This window comes from Mus musculus, chromosome 3 (assembly GCF_000001635.26).
Source record: "Mus musculus strain C57BL/6J chromosome 3, GRCm38.p6 C57BL/6J".
Classification (NCBI taxonomy): domain Eukaryota; kingdom Metazoa; phylum Chordata; class Mammalia; order Rodentia; family Muridae; genus Mus; species Mus musculus.
The window spans coordinates 130,688,589-130,709,654 of NC_000069.6; the positions used below are offsets into that span (position 1 = coordinate 130,688,589).

The 21,066-nt window shown below is 43.9% G+C and overlaps 1 protein-coding gene and 1 long non-coding RNA gene across 2 annotated transcripts in view; both read right to left on the minus strand.

Annotated features, from left to right (window-relative positions):
- The window catches only part of Gm36373, a 46,752-nt gene extending 42,688 nt beyond the window's left edge, over nt 1-4,064 (minus strand). The window contains exon 1 of the long non-coding RNA XR_867641.2: nt 3,473-4,064. This is a non-coding gene — a long non-coding RNA (predicted gene, 36373). The remainder of the gene's footprint in view (nt 1-3,472) is intronic.
- Nucleotides 4,065-7,328: 3,264 nt separating this feature from the next.
- Ostc (oligosaccharyltransferase complex subunit (non-catalytic)) lies at nt 7,329-20,856 on the minus strand. Its single transcript, NM_025509.3, has 4 exons — nt 20,649-20,856; nt 17,362-17,455; nt 14,728-14,925; nt 7,329-7,890 (listed from the first exon to the last, which is right to left on the minus strand). The coding sequence occupies exons 1-4, from the start codon at nt 20,785-20,787 to the stop codon at nt 7,872-7,874; spliced, it is 450 nt and encodes a 149-aa protein (NP_079785.1). The 5' UTR covers nt 20,788-20,856; the 3' UTR covers nt 7,329-7,871.
- Nucleotides 20,857-21,066: the final 210 nt, after the last annotated feature.

The window sequence follows — 21,066 nt, forward strand, 5'->3', positions numbered from 1 at the left end:
GAAAACAATCAGCCTTCTCCAGGAAATTTGATTATTAAAGTTTTACTTTAGTAATAGCTGGGTATGTGAAATTTTCTCAGAGGACCCAGCAGTGGGGGAAGAAAGAAAAAGCAAGCCTGCCTATACAGATGTTCAGTCTTTGCTGACACACTGTAAGCCTTCTTCTCAAAATACTGACCAGGTGCAGTGCTAAATATGGACATGAAGCCACTGGGTCCAGTCACGATGAATGTGTTGAAAGGACCTACACAGGTTACTTTCAACCTCTGGACACTTCAGTGAAGAGACATGGGAAACATGATGTGTCTAAGCTTAAAAAGAGGACTTGGGGTGGGGGTGTTGGAGAGATGGCTCAGTGGTCAAGAGTACTGACTGCTCTTCCAGAGATCCTGAGTTCAATTCCCAGCAACCACATGGTGGCTCATGACCACCTGTAATGAGATCTGATGCCTGCTTCTGGTGTGTCTGAGGGCAGCTACAATGTATTCATAGAAATAAAAATAAATAAATCTTTGAGAGAGAGAGAAAGAGACTCATGGTCAGTCCTGTTTGGCTTGCTTTTCTCTGCTGAAACACTGTGAAATGGTCCTGGAAGCTTCATTGAAGCTCTTGGGGGCATTTGTTGGAAATCCTAAACAGAAATATAGCTCACACCTTGTAACTGAATGTCGCTATATATAAAGAATAATAATAAATACTGGAGAGCCACAGGGAACCGTGAGTAAAGCAGAGAAAATCGAGTTTGAGGATTGCTAAGTCCCTGCTTGGAAGTATTATGTAATGAACGTCTGGAGTGGGTGATTAGTATCCATTTAAGATAAAATCTGTAAGAATTATAACTTCACATGTGATTTTTACAATGTATCGGATTTCCACGGCTCCTGTGTCCTGTTTATGATCATTATAGCCTTAATAAGATGTATTTTCCAGCCCCTAAGTTCTACAGATCAGAAAAATGAGTTCCTCCTCTTGGGATACCTTGGAATGCAAGGGCCACTAAATCAGATTGACAATTATCACTGGGACATTATCTCCATCTCTGTCGGTGGTGTTCCCCACAGGGAGACCTTTCTGTTAATAGTGTCACTGAATTCCTCCCCCACACACAAAATCAATCATTTGACGTGGGCTTGAGAGCATAATTACATAAATATAAACCCGCTGAAGGATCACGCCTAGGTCAAAGTCTAACGAGAACAACGAGCAATCAATAACCACTGCCTCTTTTAACTAACAGACCATCACCGTGCCCATTAGGACCCGAGTCCTATTAGGATGTCAAGAGCGCCATCTGCTGGTTGAACGGAAGTGAGCCACAGCCTGCAGACTGATGGAAAAACAGATGCATCGAAAGAGTAGGAAAGATGAAAAGGACTAGCAAAACCAAATGGGGCGTGAGAGTCTGTCCAAGCCAATACATTGATTTTTACAAGTGAACAGACTCATTACAATACTTACATACTCCCAGCCCAAAGAATGTAGAAAGTCAATCTATCAAGAGGCAGGAGGCAGAAGATAGCATAGTATATACATACATATACATATATTCACGATACACATGCACATATATAATAAAAAGTCTCCAGCACCTGCAGTCCCACTTCTGTTACCTGCTCTGATCAAAAGTTACACACTGGCCTGGTAGCCCAGCCCTCTTCTTGAAAGTATTGACTGTAATACAGATAATGACTTGGCAACTTTGTAAGATGAAAGTATCTGCCTCGGGTTTAAAATTGCTAGCTATCTCCTCAAAGCAAAGGGTGATGTGAAGGGTGGACAGGGAGTGTCGGGAAGGATCCTGTGGTGTTTTCACGGTGGCTAATGTTTGTGTCTCTGACTCAACGTGCTCCCTCTTTACAGTGAGTAGTGATACTTCACCACGCAGAGGGGAAGGAACCTACTGCAAGCATCAAGTCAGGCGACCTGCAACTGGAGACAACGGAAGATGGTTGTGGCTGTTCTCAGTATCGGGAACCAACCATGTCTCTCTTACAGTACCAGGATGGTGAGATGAGTTGAGACAACATATAGCAAAGGTTCTTTAGAAGCTGAAAAAGACTAAGAGACCAGGACTCACTGAACCCTCGTGAGCTAGACACAGAAATAGTGGCAAATCAACAGTTAACGACAAATGTTAACAAGAAAGTCTCTTTTAAAAGACTAAGGAAAATTTCTCAGATACTCTAACTTTTAAAAGGCGACATGAGGGGTTGGAGAGATGGCTCCGAGGTTAAAAGCACTGACTGCTCTTCCAGAGTTCCTTAGTTCAATTTCCAGAAACAACATGGTGGCTCACAACCATCTGTAATGAGATCTGGTGCCCTCTTCTGGCCTGCAGGCATACATGCAGGCAGAATCCCTTTATTTAAAAAAAAAAAAAAAAAAAAAAAAAAAAAAGCATGAATTCAATCGCCTGAAAGGAATGCTCTCTCCGATTTCTTCTACATTTGGGAATTGGGCAATCCCTTCTTTAACTCATCTCTCTCCTCCAATTCCACCAAATTCAACTAAAGTTGATCTTCGCGCTTTCTGCCAGAGAGGCGCCTCTATTGGACCCGTGAGTTCATGCTGAACTGTTTTCTACGCTGGCAAAGGCAGACAGCGTTAGCAAAACAGTCACCCTTCCACACCAAGGACCCCTGGTTCCAGCTTCCAAGATCATTTTCCAGTCTTTGGGCCTTGAGTTTCCCACTCGTCTTTCGGGGTCCCTGCTGGTTTTCTGGAAACCCTTCCCAGTCGCTTTTCACCTCTATCTCAAGATCTGGCCCCTCTTCAGCCACCTCTGTGTCCCGGAAGCCGAGCAGAGTTTCCATCTGTTATCTCAGCACATAAAAGCCACGCCCAAACCTAACAGCCTTAGAAAACAAGCTTAGCCCTAGCTCCCGAGTTATGTACTGGGAGCCAGCTGGGCTCCACTAGGCGGTTCTCCCTCGGCGATTCTCACACAGCTACAGGCAGAGGGCAGCTGGGGCCAGCACCCGGGGCCAGCAGCTGATACAGCGGTCAGCTCCAAGTTCAGCTGCTGTTGACAGGAGCAGCTACCAACGGCTTCTCATGTGGTTTAGGACTTATGATCTTGAAGCTGGGTTTTCAGACGGCAGATCCCAAGAACCAGCCTTCTAAGCGGCAGGAAGCAGAAGCTGCCAGGTCCGCTAAATATCCAGGACTGGCACAGTGACACGTGTGCCATCGTCTGATCAAAACAGGCACAGGGTGAGCACATATCACCGGCTTAGGGAAATGATGCCCATTTCTTGACGGGAGCAGGGCCGTTGCTTTGTATAAAATGCATGGATAAGAGCTATTGTTACTGTCCTGTTTGGAAACAGTCATGCTAGTTAAAATAAAACAGAGGTTAACAGCTTCTCCAGTGCACGGATGTGGTCAGATTCTAAAGCTGTTTGGACTGGCACTCCCCCTCTGCTGTGAGACTACGATCCGAGGTGGACCAGTGGCCAACACAAGCACTTACTGGAGTTTGCTGGAGCTTCATCCTTGACAGAGGGCTCTGAAGACAGACTCTGTGAAGAGCCAACCATTACACCAGACTGCTTCTTGGCCTTCAGTCAAGTGGTGTCACACCACATAGAAACTCTTTCCACCCTGCATAAATCTCAAAAACATTGTTAAGTGGACGTAAACATAAGTGGAGGCATTCTATAGTCAATCACACTTATCCCACATGACTGTATGTGCACATTCCCACCCTCCATCCCCAGAGGAGAATGTGCGACCATATACTAAATAAAAACGATAAAAATGAGGCAGAGCCTAACTCCGAGAAAGCTCTGAAGCCATCTTTAAAGAGCATCGAATGCAGTGGTTCACAACCTTCCTAGCGCTATGACCCTTTAATACAGTTCCTCACGGGGTAGTGATCCCAAACTAGAAAAAATTATTCTTGTTGCTATTTCATAACTGTAATTTTTTGCTACTGTTATGAATTGTAATATCAAGAAGCTGTGCTCTACTTTATTTCTTACTTAAGAAGTAGGCATTGCTACCTTCAGTTTCCAAGGAGAAACTGAGGCTCAGAAAACCTAAGGATTTTGCTGAAGGTTGCACAGCTGGTCATTGGAAGAGCTAAAATTCAGGTCCACTAAGAACTCGTAGTATTATAACGAAAAGTGTAAGTACATTTAAAAAAATAGTATTTGGCAAGAGTTTTAATACACTGACCTTTGGGGCTGGAGAGATGACTCAGCAGTTAAGAGCACTGACTGCTCTTCCAGAGGACCCACGTTCAATTCCCACAAACTTTAGGTTAGGTCCTGTGGAGCACTAGAGAGCAGGCTTGGCTCCAGCAGTACGGAATCTCAGCCTGTGGGTTCTCTGGGCTGAAGCGCTACCTGGGCAGGAGCTAGCTTCATAGAACTCATTATCTGGCACTCACTCTTTGGACTCTGTAAATGTGTCGTTCTTATTTCTACGTGCAGACCGACCTGCGCTAGGAAGGTTACAGCATACAACAGAAACAACGGCCGTGCACTCACAGCAGCTCCATTCCCATCCAGACAATATTCTCCCAACTTTGCACCTGTGTTAGTTCCCATTTTATAACTCAAGTAAACAGTAACAGTGATCGCCAGCACACTCTTTCTTTTCGTTTCTTACTGTTTTTGTTTTTTTCTCGTTTTTTATTATCTTACGGGGAGAGGTTTCAGTTGTTTTGAGACAAGATCTTGCTGTGTAGCCCAGCCTGGCCTGGAACTTACTGGCTTCAGTCCTTCTGCCTCCGTATCCCGATCGCTGAAATAACAAGCCCATGCCACCCCTGGCTCTCGTTTATAGTCCTACAAACAGGCTATCTTCTTTATTAATCTGAATGGTTCATCTCCATTGTCAGTTTGGTAAGATCTCACATCACCTGGGTGTGTCTAGGCGAGATTATCTTGATTAGGTAGCTGGGGTTGGAAGAGCTGCCCCCTGTGTGGCACAACTCGGTGGGGTGGGTCCTGGACCACAGAAGAAGGGGGAGGCTGGCTGAGCGGCCACAGCGCTCCCTTGAAGGAAGGACTTCATTGTAGGGTGGAGCAAGATGGCAACCTCAGATCCTTTATCAGGTCTACCTCAGCTCCACAGGCAAATTGTGCCAGTCTTGAGATGGTCTCCAACCCAGGTCACAACAGCAGCCCAGTCAGTGTCTAGCCATACTGCCCTGCCAGCCAATGACATCTTGACTTCACCTGCCATCTTATCCTTCCTAAATCCACTTTCTTCCTTCTCCTCTCAGACGACTCACATTCCACAAAACCACTTTATACTTGTCAGCATCCTCTCCCAAGAGAGCCAATAGTCAAAGATGAGTTTGTCTCCTTTCCGGCAGGAAAACTCATTCTACATTCACCTGCCTAGCAAATAAGTCGTAGCAGCTTTCTAGTGCACTGTGATGCCGGCTCACGCTGCCGTAAAATACTTTATGCCTAGTATTGTTTTTTTTTCTTCTTCTTCACATAAACACAGTACATTTTACCAACAAGACATTTTATATAAGTATATGCTTCAAAATATTGATTTAAATATTAATTAAATTAATATTTCACTGTACTGGGTAAAGAAATGATTACTCAAAAACGCTTTGGAAATTAATTTCCAAGTTTTTGAAACAGAAACATACCGTTAGCATAGCACCACCTAGTGGTACATAGAAGGAACTGTTACTACTCCATCAATAAAGAAAAATGGGACCTTGCTGTATTGCAGTTGCTTTTGTCTGCCTAACATAAAGGCTTTAAAAGATGTTCTCATAGTCAAACAAACTGAGACTGTATGCATACTGAATCAGGCCTTGAACTCTGATATCTTTGGGTCATCTTTCCTTCCCAGAGCTTAAAGCACGGCTACCCCGTCTCCTCGTCCACACTGGTCCTGGCTACTGCACTTGAGTACCTCACAGCTTATAAACAGTTTGATCTATTGATGACCGAATGCCGGCGCTGGAGGTCAGAGCCTTTGTTCATCGTCTTAATCCTATGTTCAAGACCCTCTGAGTAAATGAATGAATCTTTAATAATGAGCTGCTAATGATCACCTTTGGAACTGGAAGGGTGTGGGAGACTCAACCGAGGGACAAATCTTGTAAACTTACAAATTCTATGATCAGAATGAATTGAGCTATGAAAGAAGTGAAGGCCACGGCCTGTTAGAGAACTAAAAGACCTGGCCAGAAAAACTATACAACCAGACTGGTCTAGAGATGTGTCCAGGACATGTTACTGATAGCCAATGAGAAAGGAACTGTCTCCTACCAGTCAGCCAATGAGAAAGGAACTGCCCCTCCCAGTCAGCCAATTAGAAAGGGACTGCCACCTCCAGTCAGCCAATGAGAAAGGGACTGCCACCTACCAGTCAGCCAATGAGAAACTACCAGTCCGATGAGCGTACACGTTGTGATTGCATCATGGAACTGTGGAACCACTGCCTCAGGAAGCACCCTAATGCGCTATACGAGGGGGCACAGTAAGGAAATCGCATTTACTGTGCATGACCACTCCATGGTATGGTTAAAGCTTTGATTGTGAATAAGAGAAGCATCCAGAATCCAGAGCAGAAAGAGAAAACAGACTGGACACGGCCAGGGCTAGAGCAGCCGTTCAGTGGGAGAAAATAGTGAAACAAGAAAGAAAATGGAAAGCCGGGCAGTGGTGGCGCACGCCTTTAATCCCAGCACTCGGGAGGCAGAGGCAGGCGGATTTCTGAGTTCGAGGCCAGCCTGGTCTACAAAGTGAGTTCCAGGACAGCCAGGGCTACACAGAGAAACCCTGTCTCAGAAAACCAAAAAAAAAAAAAAAAAAGGAAGGAAGGAAGGAAGGAAGGAAAGAAAGAAAGAAAATGGAGACAGAGAAGAGAGTAGAGTAGGGAGCAGGACACCAGGTCAGGGGTGGGGCTGAGGGAGTCTGGAGTCGGGCGCAGGCTTGGCTATGCAGCAACAGGTTTGTCAGTGTAGGGAAGTGGCTCCTCCTGGCCGATGGCGACAGGCTTCCCGACTTCCTGCGGAATGCTGGCTTTGCTCTGACTGCAGTCCAGGCTGAGTCTGCCCATCTGAGAGGGAGAAGAGGGCACTTGTGGACCTGACACCTAACGATGTAGTTGAAGATGCTGGTTGTGCCCGAGGAACAACGCAAGATGGAACTTACCGACGTACAGATCAAGTTAATTCAGTTAGGCTGGTTCTGGTGGCATACTTGATCCCTGCACTCAGAAAGCAGAGGCAGGTGGATCTCTTAAGAGTTTGAGGCCAGCCTGGTCTATATAGCAAATTCCAGACCAGACAGGGCCTGTGAGAGCCTGTCTCAGAAACAAAACAACAAAAAGTCCACACTCTAAAATGTTAATTAGAAAAATCATTTATTTCTGCTCCTTTCATACATCATGTTGTTCAGGAAACAAGTCTCCCGTATGCATCTGAAATTGCAGAGTAGCACACACACCATTTAAAGCACCACTGCAGGAACTGGCCAATCGTCCAAATATCTCAGCTCTCACAATATACTTCTCAATTTGCGTTAATTTCTGAAAATCAGAAATATCATGTCCAAAAGCTGATGATGGGTTTGTAAAAAATAATCACTTTATTCAATACCAAAGTTTTAGGAGGAGTATATTTTCTTTAAGAAATAAAAAACTAAGAAAAAATGCCGTTTAACATAGCTGGTACACTGGGGTAGGTCATCAAGGGAAATACTGTAATGAACTTGTCTCTGATCCCGTGACTTCCGGTCCTAGCTCTGCTGTGCTTGCTAGGGTGTCGCTCAGTGCAGCGTTTACACTGCTCTTCTTTCTTTTCCACATTGCAGGAGGGAGTGGGTCAGCCTTTAAAACTTCATTAACAGGAGCAAATCCGGGATCCACTGATTTCCTCTCAAAAGACACTAGCCCATCAGGTAGCCCCTGCAGAAAGAGAATTCATATCAGAAAAGGCGACCAGGAAGCAGCCATTCAAGAGTGCCTGGCGACTATGAATCTGATGACGTCACAGCTCTTCCTCAGCATCACCCCTGGTTCGTGATAACACATAACCAGGCTTCCTGGTCTCCTTCCTCCCAAAACATCACAAAGCAATGCAAACTAACATACAATTAGACACAGAAGGGCAGAAAAATGAAGACTATAAAGCTAAGCTTAACAGAAGCAATCTTTGGGCTCTCAAAATTATAACAAAAATTAAACCTTTTTATGGAAACTAGCTTGGATTTCAAAGCCCCTCGTCATACTAGAGGAGGCATGGGAAAGCCAGGAATACATGCCTGGAGCTGACCCTGAGTCCCCAAACTGCAAAGGTATCTGCCTCCATTGCAAGTGTCCAGAAAGCAGTTGCAGGCTTCAGCAGTGCCCACAGATGACACCAAAGATCAAGCTGCTTTCACTGACGCTCCGAAGCCCCTTTAAGGAACTGAATGAGGTACTCAGGTCCCAACCCTCCCTTCTGCCATAAGCACCTGAGATCTAATACCATGGAGGCATGATCAGGATCAGAACAAAACTCTGAAAAATGCTGTACTACTTACTACCCACACTACCAAATGACTGAATACACGGGAACTCACTGAGGCCCCCAGAGTGCCCCCTCTGATGCACCCTTACTATTCACTGGGTGAGGCTGGTCAAACCTCACTCCGTTTTCTCAACTATAAAATGGAGTTACTCCATGAGGCCTGAAAAGTCTCTCAGACTGTTTTTATATAGCACGTTAGTCTTGTTAACTGTCTGGTAGCATCTAGTGTGTCAAGCTTTTTCACCTGTAAAGTAGGAAGTAGATTTCCCCGAGACTTCGAGTGGCACAACCAACACTTAATGGCTTGGTTTTCCTCCTTTCCAGCTTCTAGACCCTTGATAACTCTAAATCAATGCTCAGCCAATGCAACCTGCCCACACTTCACTCTCTGCTCCTGCACTATCTACCCAGACATCTGCTCCGAGAACTTTCACTTCAAGCTGCCCTCCCCACACATGCTCAGACTGAATAACATAAAAAAGAGCCCTGAGTATGTACACACAGACTTAGACATTCCCTATCATAAGGTCTGATGCATTCAAACAAAAACAGAACAAGAAAGCAATTTCCCAGCATAGACAGGCTCTGGATCACTGTCAGCAAGCGGCCACATCAGCCAAACAAGGCAGGCACCTTGACACCGGCTTACACTAGGGGGCTCTTTAGGGACAGGTCCCTGTCATCTGCTGTGTGATGTGAATATGCACTTCAAAGCCCCATCTGGTGACAGTTAAACCCTGTTCTAGTCCTTCTTGAAAGCAGTGTGTGACCTACTCTTGTGGACTATCAACCTTAAGAAACAGTGGGGATGGGAAGGGGACTGGACTAGAGATGACTCAGCAGTTAAGAGCACAGGCTGCTCTTCGAGGACCTGGGTTCAATCCCCAGAACCTACATGGTGGCTCACAACCACCGTGGAATTCCACTTTCCAGGAATCCAATGCCCGCCACTGGCCTTCACAGGCACACATGTCGCACAGATACAGACAAAGGCAAAACGTCCTTTCGCACAAAATGAAATAATACATTTTTAATTAAAGGGGGGAACATTAAGAAATATAAACTACTTTTGGTAGCGAATCAAAGTAAATACCTTAGAATGTATTTATTATGGCCACTCCTAGAATCATTTGGCCCTTTCTTATAGACCAATTTTGTAATCCTTAGTTATTATACTCAAGCTAATGAGAATTCTACAGATAAATACAATCAAAACAAACCAAGAATTCAAAGAAACAACTGGAGCCAGCAAAATCAGCCTAGTAGGTAAGACTGTTTGCTGCCCAAAATGATCTCCTGAGACCAGGGACCAACATGGTAGAAGGGGAGGGTCAACTCCACAAACTATCCTGTGACTATACATGTGCCATGGCACATGCCCCCTACACATGCACACACATAAGTAAATTTAAAAAAACAACCTGGTTCACAAAAACCATGGAGTACTGCCTTTCTCTTCAGGCAGCCGTTTACCGACAATCACTAAGTCTCTTCTATACACAGTAAGACAGGAACTGGGCTGGCTTAGCCCTGGCAGGAGTTTCTAAGAGTGTGACATGATCACATGTAATCCTTGGGCTTGGGTGTAGCTCAGTGGAGAGCATCTGCCTAGATGAGAGAGGCTTTGGGCTCCAGCCCCAGTACTCCCCAAAAGAAGGCAGAAGCACATGTGAGATAAAGTAAATGGCTTCTCACTTTACATTTTAAGAAAGTGTGTGTGTGTGCATGTGTGCATATATGTCATGGTGAGAGGAAACTCAGAGGAGCGAGCTATCTCCTTCTACGGAGTGAGTTTCCAGGATGGAGCCTAGTTCATCACACACCAGAGGAGCCTTTACCTGCTGAGCCGTCCTGCCAGCCCTACTCTCATTTTACAACTAAGAGTCCGAGACTATATGGGGCCATTCACTGATCCACAACACTAGACCAGAAAAGAACAGCAGCGGCATTAAGCAGTCTCCCCATCTTCTCCAGGGTCCTAGAAACAGTCCCACCTCACTTTCAGAAGCAGCAGTGGTCACTTGTCTCTTTCTGACACTGTGATCAAACTCCAACTCAAAACAGAACTTTTAAGATTGTTCCCAACCACAGAACACATTATCCTTGGTGGCCAATAAAACACTATCTCCCTTAACCTGCCAGTTTCTAGAGAAGTACACTGTTAACTTTACTGAGTAGATCTGGAATCTGCAAGAAGCTCATAGAACCAATCCAAAATCTGAGAGCACCTGGAGGCGAATTCTCCAGCCACTTCCTCTACCACACATTGTCACCAGCAGCCATGCAAACATCTTGTGTCACTGGTGTCTCTCATTTGCAGATCCTGAGCACTGGACTCAAGAGTCTACTCACTGAAATGACCCACGTGCCAGACTCTCTACAGACACAGTGTTTGGAATACAGTTCTAATCATGGAAACAAATGAAATGGACCCTCACATACCCAAAGGCTGACTACAGACCCCTCAAGCTCTCTGTAGTCCAGGACTAAACTGAAAGGCAATCTGATTGGTGGGAGTGAGGAGGAGGAAGAGGATACAGCCAATAAATACAGGGTGCACCTGGATAACTCTTAATACTACTCAGCATGTGATCTGTAGGTGTATGTCTCTGTATTCTGTAAATATGTACAATTACTGTCTCAAATACAATAAAACTTATTAAAAGAGGCTATTTTCTCAAAATACAGAATAACCAGCCAAGTCCCAAGAGAGAAAATATCCTAAAATAGGCGCACACTGACAACCAAGAAAAGCGTCAGTAACACTGAAGCATAAAGAAAATCCAAGAAGGAGGATTACGTGTAAATACAAGTAGAAATCACCCAATTTACACTTCATGCTCACACCGCCCTGCTGCAGCAGGGACTCCCTGAGCATGGAGCAGGTGCCAGCACTCTCGGTCCCTCAGAAGACTGAAGCAGGAGGTCACTCAAGGTCATGAGCTTATAACCACCTGGGTTCACACACTGAGCTTATAGCTCAGAAATGAAAAATAGATATATTTTCTGAGTGTAAATGTTTAAAATGACAATAAAACTTAAGCCCTTTGGAAGAGATTTTGAGATTTTTGTTTGTTTTCTGTTTTTTAAAACAGGCTCCCAGGTATTCCAGGTGGTCTCAACTTGAAGCTGGCCTTCAATTCCTGCTCCCTCCACCTCTCAAGTGCTAGGATTATAGGTGTGTAAAATACAACATAGCTTAGAAATGAAAATGTCCCAATGCTACGGGAACCGCCCGTCTCTCCCACACTAGCAGACTCTATCAGGCTACAGTGACTATTTCTAACAGGGGTAAAGAAGGGAATAAAAAGCTGGAGTGTTCAAGTTTTCATACAAGGGTGGTTGCGCGTGTTCCCTCTGACAAAAGTCACAGAAGTCTACAGGACTACACAGCCACACAACACTTAGCTGACAGAGACCCGTTGTGAGACCTGCCCATGCTGCCAGGACTAAGCTGGGATATGACACCAGGACCAGCGCCTCACTAGCACAAGCAGTGGACAGACTAATCCACGGGACATGTAAAACACTAAAAGATTAGCATGGATGGTACACGGCGCTGTGAGAGTCTGGAGGACAACGTACCCCAGAGTCTCGGGCATTTCAACACTTTGGACACTACCTGGGACACGTGGCCTTGCTGGAGGAAGTGACACTGAGGGAGGCTTTGGGAGTTCGGGACCCACAGCACTCCCAGCTGCTCGGTCTGCGTGAGTCCTCAGCTTCCTGTCCTGCCACCGTGATCCACCATCATGGACAGTGATGGCTCTGGAGCCCTCAGCCGGTCGTGGTGTTTTATCACAGCAGCAGAATAGGAACTAACATAGATGCTTAATAGAGTTCTTTAAAAATAGATTAGGTTACTAAGTGAATCTTAGTATGTTGGCTTGACAGAGGTAAAATCAGAATACATAAAAATTCTATCACCTTCAAATTAAGCCAGAGCTACTTGTTTCTTTAGCAAACGTTTCTGAATTTCAAATTATTCTGAACCTCAATTGGAACCATGTATTTCTACAAATCACCTTCCTTCCTTCTAAAAACATTTAAAATTTTCTGGATTCCAATTATCTTTCTGGCTTCCAGTTTACTGTTTTCCCGGGACTCCTGAGTGGGTCTGACTCTTGTGCTTCTCTTGGGCTCTCTTCCTTCTGTGGGTTTGTCTGTGCGACTTCAGTGTAATGGGGTTTATCTTATATTTTATTTTAAAATTATCTCGTAGAAGCCTGTTCTTTTCTAATGAAGACAGAAGGGGAGAGACTCCAGTTAGGGGGGGATGTGGGAGGAATTGGGAGGAACAGAGGGTGGGAAAACTGTTATCAGGATATATTATTTGAGAAAAGAATCTATTTTCAATAAAAAGGAAAAAATCTTTAAAAATATTACATTAAAACATGCAATCTAGACAACCAAGAGCGTACAGAGGCTGGACCTAGACACGCTACACAGCTGTAGCAGATGTGTACCTTGGTCTTCCTGTGGGCCCCCTAACTGGAGCAGAGGCTGTCTCTGACTCAGTTGCCTGACACTGGATCCCCTTCCCCTAACTGAACTACCTAGATGGGCCTCGTGGGAAAGGATAAACTTAGGTCTGTGGCTACTAGATGTCCCAAGCTGGGGTGGTACCCTGGTGGGGGGGGGGGGGGGTCTCGCCTACTCTGAGAAGGGAAAGGGTAATGGGGGGAGGGACTTAAAAGAGTAAGATTGGGGTGGGGAGGAAATCGGGATGTTAAATAAATAAATAGGAAAACAATGCAATCCAGGCCAGGCCCACACCTTTGATCCAACACTCAGAAGGCAAAGGACGACAGGATCCCTTTGAGTTCAAGGCCAGCTTAGTCTAAAGTTCCAGGACAAACAGGGGATACACAGAGAAACTCTGTCTCAAAAACAAAACAATACAAAATGCAATCCTTCCTCCTATCTTAGGTGACAGTAGTTCTTTCCTGTCTAAGTTTTCCTGTTTCAGTTCTCTTCATGCAGGCTGAAATCCATATCCAAAATGCCTGGGGCCAGATGTGTTTGTTATTTGTTTGTTATTTCTTCCTTCTTTGTTTGGTGTGTATGGCACCTGTGTATACATATGCACATTTGTTCACGCTGGGCAGCAGCGCTTTACCTACAGAGCCCTCTTCCTAACGGACATTTCTTTACCTTCTAATATCTGCGTAGATAGGAAGATACTGGAGGGATGGGACCTCCATGTAAACATTCATTCTTAAGAGCCGGGCATATAGCACAGTGGCAGGACCTGCCTGTCCTGACTTGTTTTATATCCCCTTGACACAAACTAGAGTAAGTCATCTGAAAGGAGGGAACCTCAACTGAAAAGAATGCCTCCCAAGGTCGGCGCGGAGGCAAGACTAGGGAATTGTCTTAATTAGTGATTGATGTGGGCGGGTTCAGCCCCTTGTGGGTGTGGTCCTGGGTTCTGTAGAAAAGCAGTCTGAGTGAGAGCCATGAGGGACTGGACAGTAAGCAGCACCCTCCGTGGCCTCTGCATCAGCTCCTGCCTCCAGGTTCCTGCATGGTTTCAGTTTCTACCTTGGTTCCCCTCAGTGGACTGTGATATATAATTAAATACCCCCTTTCAACCTCAAGTTGCTTTTGGCAAGATGGTTTATCAAAGCCACAGTAACTCTAGACAGTGCCTAATATGCACAATGGCTCTGAGCTTCCCAGCACTGAAAAACTCCAATCACAAACCAAACCAGAGGAATCATTTGTGTTTTATGGATCCTGTCCATGCACCCAGCAGTTCTGTACATGAAACAAGGTTTCACGCAGTAGCATTTTCCTCTGTGGCATCATACTAGCTGCCAAAATATTTAGCCTTTCAGTTAGGAATGAGCAACTTATAGCAATGATGAAGTCGCAGCAGCAGCCCATGGCTTGAAAGCTCCTCTTTGCTCTCATTTTTATTACTGGAATCTGATAAGTAACACCAGAAAGCCCATGACAGAGAAACAAGTTCCCTCCATCAGTGAGGCGGAGGCAGCAGAACTAAACTCTCAGAAACTCGCATGGGGAGCAAGCCGGGAGACCTACTGGCCGTAGCTTTGTTGTAACTGTAGTCATAACCTGAGGCAAGTCACAGATTTCCTTAGTTCTTGGATATTTTTCACATTTAAATGAGTGTTAAATTAAATCTATGAATTTATGTTGCCCAAGTAATTGTTCTGCCAATTCATAACAAAAGTTAAATTGCTTATTATACAAAGTATTTTACTTACGGCAATTTCATTCTCATGAACACTCTGGCCATGAAGAAACTCAGGAGAACACAGACGAAGCCGATGAACAGAAGAAGAAACCTGTTGAGTTTCGGTATGTTTGGTGCATTGGATCGGTCCAGGATTATGAAACCTAAACCTCCCATTGTAAAGAGAAAGCTGGACGCAAGCCCTTCCATGATATACTGTCCGTTTACTCTGAAAAACAGAAGCACAGCAAAGCAAATGAACGTTACTAAAAAATTAACTTTTTTTTTCCCTTTGGGTTGAAATCCTTGCTTCTACTTTATGTTAAGACAATCTATGCTGACATTTTATTCTCACCCTTACAACTATTAATTACGCTTTTAGACAGTCACCTGCTCATTCATCCAGCAGACATTCACTGAGAAGTATGTGACACAGCAAGCGCAGGTTCTAGGTATATGACAATGAACAAAACAGGTAAAAGCCTGTCTTGCCTGGGGATACAGTTCACTGGGAGAACTTACCCAGCACAAACACACTCAAGGTTTAGCCCAAGCTCTACAAAAAATAAAATAATGAAACCTGGTCATCGTGTAGCTCACTTTAAAAAAGAGTTTTAAAGCATCAACTAACAAAGCTGTCCAGAAAAAGACAATACACATTTTAGTTATTCTAAACGCTGAACATTTTGGAGCTGGAGAGATGTGGTTAAAAGCACTGACTCCTCTTCCAGAGGTCCTGAGTTCAATTCCCAGCATCCACATAGTGGCTCACAATCACATGTATTGGGATCTGATGTCCTCTTCTGTGTCTGAAGATAGCGGCACTGTACTCACATACATAGAACAAATAAACAAATCTTTAAAGAAAATAAAAAGTTGAACATCTTGCCAAGCATGGTGGCATTCGCCTTTAATCTCAGCACTCAGGCCTACAGAGTGCGCTTCAAAAGAGCCAGAGCTCTGTAGTGAGACCCTACCTATTCATAAATAAATATTCTATCAGCTGCAAAGAAATTTGAACTAGCTGTGTTTCTTGAAGTCATAATAATTAATAAATTTTTCATTTCAAAGTAAAGTATTTTAAAGCATGCATTTGTAACAAAGACCCCGTGACCCCACAGTATCTCCAGCAGTCTGCAAACCCTTAGTGTAAAGCTGTGTATGCAAGAATCTGATTTTCCTTTCTTTAAAATTTTATTAGTTTTTATTGTTTCATGCCTATCTGTATGTGTTTTGGGAGTGGGGGGACACACATGTACCACATGCATATGGAGGTTCTGGGGATGAGCTCGGGCTTTCAAATTGGCATCGAGTGCCCTCCCCTGCTGAGCCATCTCAACAACCCATATCTGAGTTTTCAGGAATATAGTATGCTCAATTCTTAGAGAAAGCCAATTTCTGTGAAAGAGATAGTTATCAACTGCTATTAATAAAGAAGGTATGTGACATTTTCATTAACTAATTGATTTCATTGAAAACATAATATTAAAAAAAAAATAAAACAAAACATGATACCATGTTCAAATTCAACAGTGCAGGAAAAAAACTATGGCACCATCAAGATAGCTCACCAGGGAGGGACACTTGATGCCACGCCTGAAGACCTGAGTTCAATCCCTACACTCTACATGGTGGAAGGCAAGAACAAACTTGCAGGTTGTCTCTGACCTCCACTATTATATGGTGTGTATACACACACATACACACACACACACACACACAATGTAATTTTTAAAATGTTAAAAAGTAAAAAGCTACTTTAAAAAGTTCCCCTAAGATCTTATTTGTCAGTTTAACTGCTACCCCAGGGAAGCACAATAAACCTCCCCAGGAACAGGCTATGTATATGATAATATAAATAGACCTGACTTTAGACGGCTACATATCAAGTAGACTCTGGAAAGCAATGGGCTCAGCACTGCTCAGGTTAGTCAAACCACGTTAAAACGTGTTTCCTTGATGAAATGGAATTCGTAAGGTCTCAAAATTGCCTATTTAACAGTAACAGTATTTGGGGGCCCATAACTTGTTTTGCAAAGTGTCCACATAGTTATCATAAAGGGTTCTTGCCTATACATGAGACCCCAGAGTTGCTGTCCAGGACCTAAATAACCAAATACCTTGGGCCTGTAGATCACTTGGGCCTGTAGATGTAACTCACCCCAGCTTAAGAACAGCTATAATTAATCAATTAGGCACTCGAGTGGCACAACCAATAGTGTCTGGTATTTATATGGTAATCTAAATTGATTTGCTAATTCCCATAAAATGTTACTAAGAATGGCTATAGTTTGCTGACCCCAGAACAGTCTGTCAACTTCATTTTAAATCAACCTTTAGGTTGGTGATACACCAATCACTAAGATATATCTTACTGCCTAATAATACGGTTCTACTTCTGTTATGTTCTTGCTTTGTTTTATAAGAATGCTACATTTTAAAACAAATGATTCTAAATGCAAATAAGCCCCATAGCATTTTTACAGTATTGCATTTGAGATGCCTTAACATCACTATGTGGCCCAGACTACCTAAAACCAGAGACCCTCCTGCTAGAGTTACAGTCATGTGCCACCCACCACACTCTGCTTTCCAGCTTTGAATAATAAGGCATGCCAACAACCTTCTTTCCCATCACCAAGTTGTACAAAACGCTATCTTTTACCTGTAAGCCAAGAAAGCTACTGGTCTCTGATGCCCATGTTCATCGGTCATTGAGCCAACACTTGGAGGTTCAACGATAACATCATAGATTATTCCTAAATGAAAGACAACAATACATACTAGATCTTAGTTTGAAAAGTAGATCTCCAGTTTTAATTGCCTCTAATTACATTTAAGTGGGACTTATCCATACATAAAGAAGGCTTCTGGGCTGGGAGATGGCTTAGTGGGTAAGAGCACTGACTACTCTTCCAAAGGTCCTGAGTTCAAATCCCAGCAACCACATGGTGCCTCACAACCATCTGTAATGAGATCTGATGCCCTCTCCTGGTGTGTCTGAAGACAGCTACAGTGTACTTATTTATAATAATAAATAAATCTTTGGGCTGGAGTGAATGGGGCCAACTGGAGTGAGCAGAGGTCCAACAACCAGATGAAGGCTCACAAATATCTGTACAGCTATAGTGTATGCTAACATACATAAAATAAATAAATAAATAAATAAAAAAGAAGAAGGTCGGGCGGTGGTGGCACATGCCTTTAATACCAGCACTTTGGAGGCACAGGCAGGCAGATTTCTGAGTTCGAGGCCAGCCTGGTCTACAAAGTTGAGTTCCAGGACAGCCAGGGCTAGACAGAGAAACCCTATCTCGAAAAAACAAAAAACAAAACAAAACAAAAAAAAGAAGGCTTCTTTGATTGTATTATTATAATCAAAGAAGATCCAGCTAATCTGATTTTTGGTGAGGTGGTTTCAATAGTTATGAACCCCATAGATTCGTATGTTAAAATGTTTGGCCATAGGAAGTGGTGTTATTAGGAGGTATGCTTACTGGAGGAAGTGTGGCCTTGTCAAAGGAAGTGTGTCACGGTGGAGGTGGGCTTTGAGGTCTTAAATGTTCAAGCTACGCCCAGTGTAAAACAGACACACACAGTTGCCTTCTGCTGCCTGCTGATCAAGTTGTAGAATATTCAGCCCCTCCAGCACCATGTCTGCCTGGGCACTGCCATGTTTCCTGCCATGATGCTAATGGATTGAACCTTTGAAACTATAAGCCAGCCCCAGTTAAATGTTTTCTTTTATAAGAGTTGCCTTGGTCATGGTGTCTCTTTACAGCAATGTTTAGAATGACATCTAGACAACATTATCTCTCAAAGAGGTGCCAAGTTTACCAAAGAAACAGAGTAACAAGGCTCTGATGAACACTGAGGCTGCTCTACATCCTGCAGTATCAAATATGCAGCTAAGATTCCATTCTCTATGGAAAATACAGAGGCACATTGTCTCATTAGTATGTGAATTTGCTTTCAGCTTTAAAAAATACCACAACAGGGGCTGGAGAGAAGGTTCAGAGGTTAAGAGTATTAACTGCTCTTTCAGAGGTCCTAAGTTCAACTCCCAGAAACCACATGGTAGCTCTGAACCATCTATGATGAAATCTAGTGTCCCCTTCTGAGTGGCAGGCATGCATGCATATGTACATGTATACATGATAAGAAAAAACTAGCATAAATTGTGTATCTAGCAAATTGTTGTTGTAAAGTAAGCTTACTAGTTACTTTTACTAGTAAAAGTTTGACCTTATACCTATTACATATGCCTATTTACCCAAGGTTGTGCAAAAATCTGTCAGGAAAAATGGGGACACATAGGAGGAAAAATGCCAGAAGTGCTGGTCTAAGTGAACAAAACACCTCACTAGTCTCCTGGTCCACGTTGGTCCACACTTTTTTTTTTTTTCTTTTCTAGTATGACCCTTCTAACCATTCAAACTCAGACTAACAGATCATTTCTCCAGGAAACATACTGGAATTAAATCAATGCTTCTAAACTCTACTGTGTAGCAGAAAGCAATTGTGCGGTAGTTAGCATGTCTCCACTACCTTCTATGGAGGGCAGAGTCATTATATTTTCTTTGCTGTTATCCCAGCACTGAGTTAACAGAAAGTCAGTGTCGCCTGTCCTTCCCAGCAACATTGCTTAGGTACAGGTACACTCAGTTTTTAGAAAGCTGTCCATTAGAATTTTCAGCTCTCCCAGCACCACGTCTGCCTGCACACGACTGCCATGCTTCTCGCCATGCTGAGAAGAAGCCATTCCAGAAGCCAAACGGTAAATGTACAAAATGCGCCCTTCCATTTTGACCCAGTGGTTGGGGCAGCGAAATTCCCCCCAAACCCCATTCTAAAACCACCAAAACTGTGGCCCAATAGAAAGCTGAGGCTTCTCACAAAAACTGTCTCCAAAGGAAGCAAAAGTCAAGAAACAAGCTGGCAAGAATGAACACTAAGTTCTTAAAGCCCAAGGCATTAGGTGTCATATTCACGATTCACTGTGCTGAGCAAAAGTGAATGTTAACGCCACACACACCAGGTAATGTCTTTTTTTTTTTTTTTCTTAAACAACAACAACAATGTTTAAAGTGGCCTTTAGCATTTCCGTTAATGTGCACTCCGTAGAATGCCAACTCTACAGTTAAATACTGTCTTCTACCTCTTCAAATATGCCAAGTAGCCTCAGAAAGCAGTTAAGCAATAGCAATATGTCTACACACACCCTAAAAAAAGTTGAACCACTTTTGCTAACCAAAAATCTTTTTAATTTTCTGAATTAAGTAGTACACTACTTCCTAAATTCCTGAAGCCCAGTCCTGGATACATCCTGGAACTGTCGCTCCAAAGGGTGCTCTAGAGCCTGCAGACGGACTGCCAACTCACCAATAGGCAAAGCCACACCCCTCTGCATTTTCCACTTAAGGGATTTGGTGACAGATATCTAAAAAGCACTGCTTCCCTTCTATTTTCTGAGTCCCATTTTCTGCCCTCTGAGATACACCATCTTTTTGCAAGCCTCAATTCCAATCTCACGTATTTCTCAAAAAAACCGTGGCTTCGGTAAGTTCCCTTCTCATTCCTGTGATTTGACATAAAGCAATCCAAGCCCCTGGGGTCTGAACTAACAAACTCAAAGGTTATCAGATCTCTTCCACGATTTCAGGGTCCTCACGATTAGTTTAATAAAAGTCCCACACTCTCTCGACCAACCAAGGAAACACAGTGATTCAAAAATGATGTTCCCAAGACCCTGGTCAAACAATGCACAGCAAGAAATAACAACTAGCTGGACTTGACAATTATATCCAACTCAGCGCTCGAAGGAAAAAGCGGGCAGAGAGGAGACCATCTCTTTCCAGTGAAAGGCGTGAGCCTACGGGGCCCGGCTCGGGGGCCACGCGCCTCCGGAGCGAGCAGCCTGCGCGCCCACCCGACCCATCACGGCCGAGTTACCTCCGGTAATGAGGAAGTAAGATACCACTACCAGGGCGTACACCGTCATAGCCGACGGCATGTGCACCCAGGGCGGTTTCTTCAGCTTCAGGTTGGGGCATTCGAGCACTAAGAATGGGACTCGGTACAGAGTCTCCATGTCCCCGGCGGTAGGGCCAGCCCTCTGGCCTCCAGCCTCCCGCACCGCCCGGAAACACGCCCGCCTACTGCGCATGCGTAAGCCGAGGACCACAGGTCTGTAGAAGTCAGAAGGAGACAAGATATTCACTGTAGAAAGAAAGAAATTGCACTAACCTGATAAATAATATACATATTTAAAAATAAATAATAATGGTCGTTTTTAGGCTTGAGTGTGGGTTAGAAGCTTTTTTCTTACTGAGAGATCATTGTTTATTATATACCTTCCAGGACCTGCAAG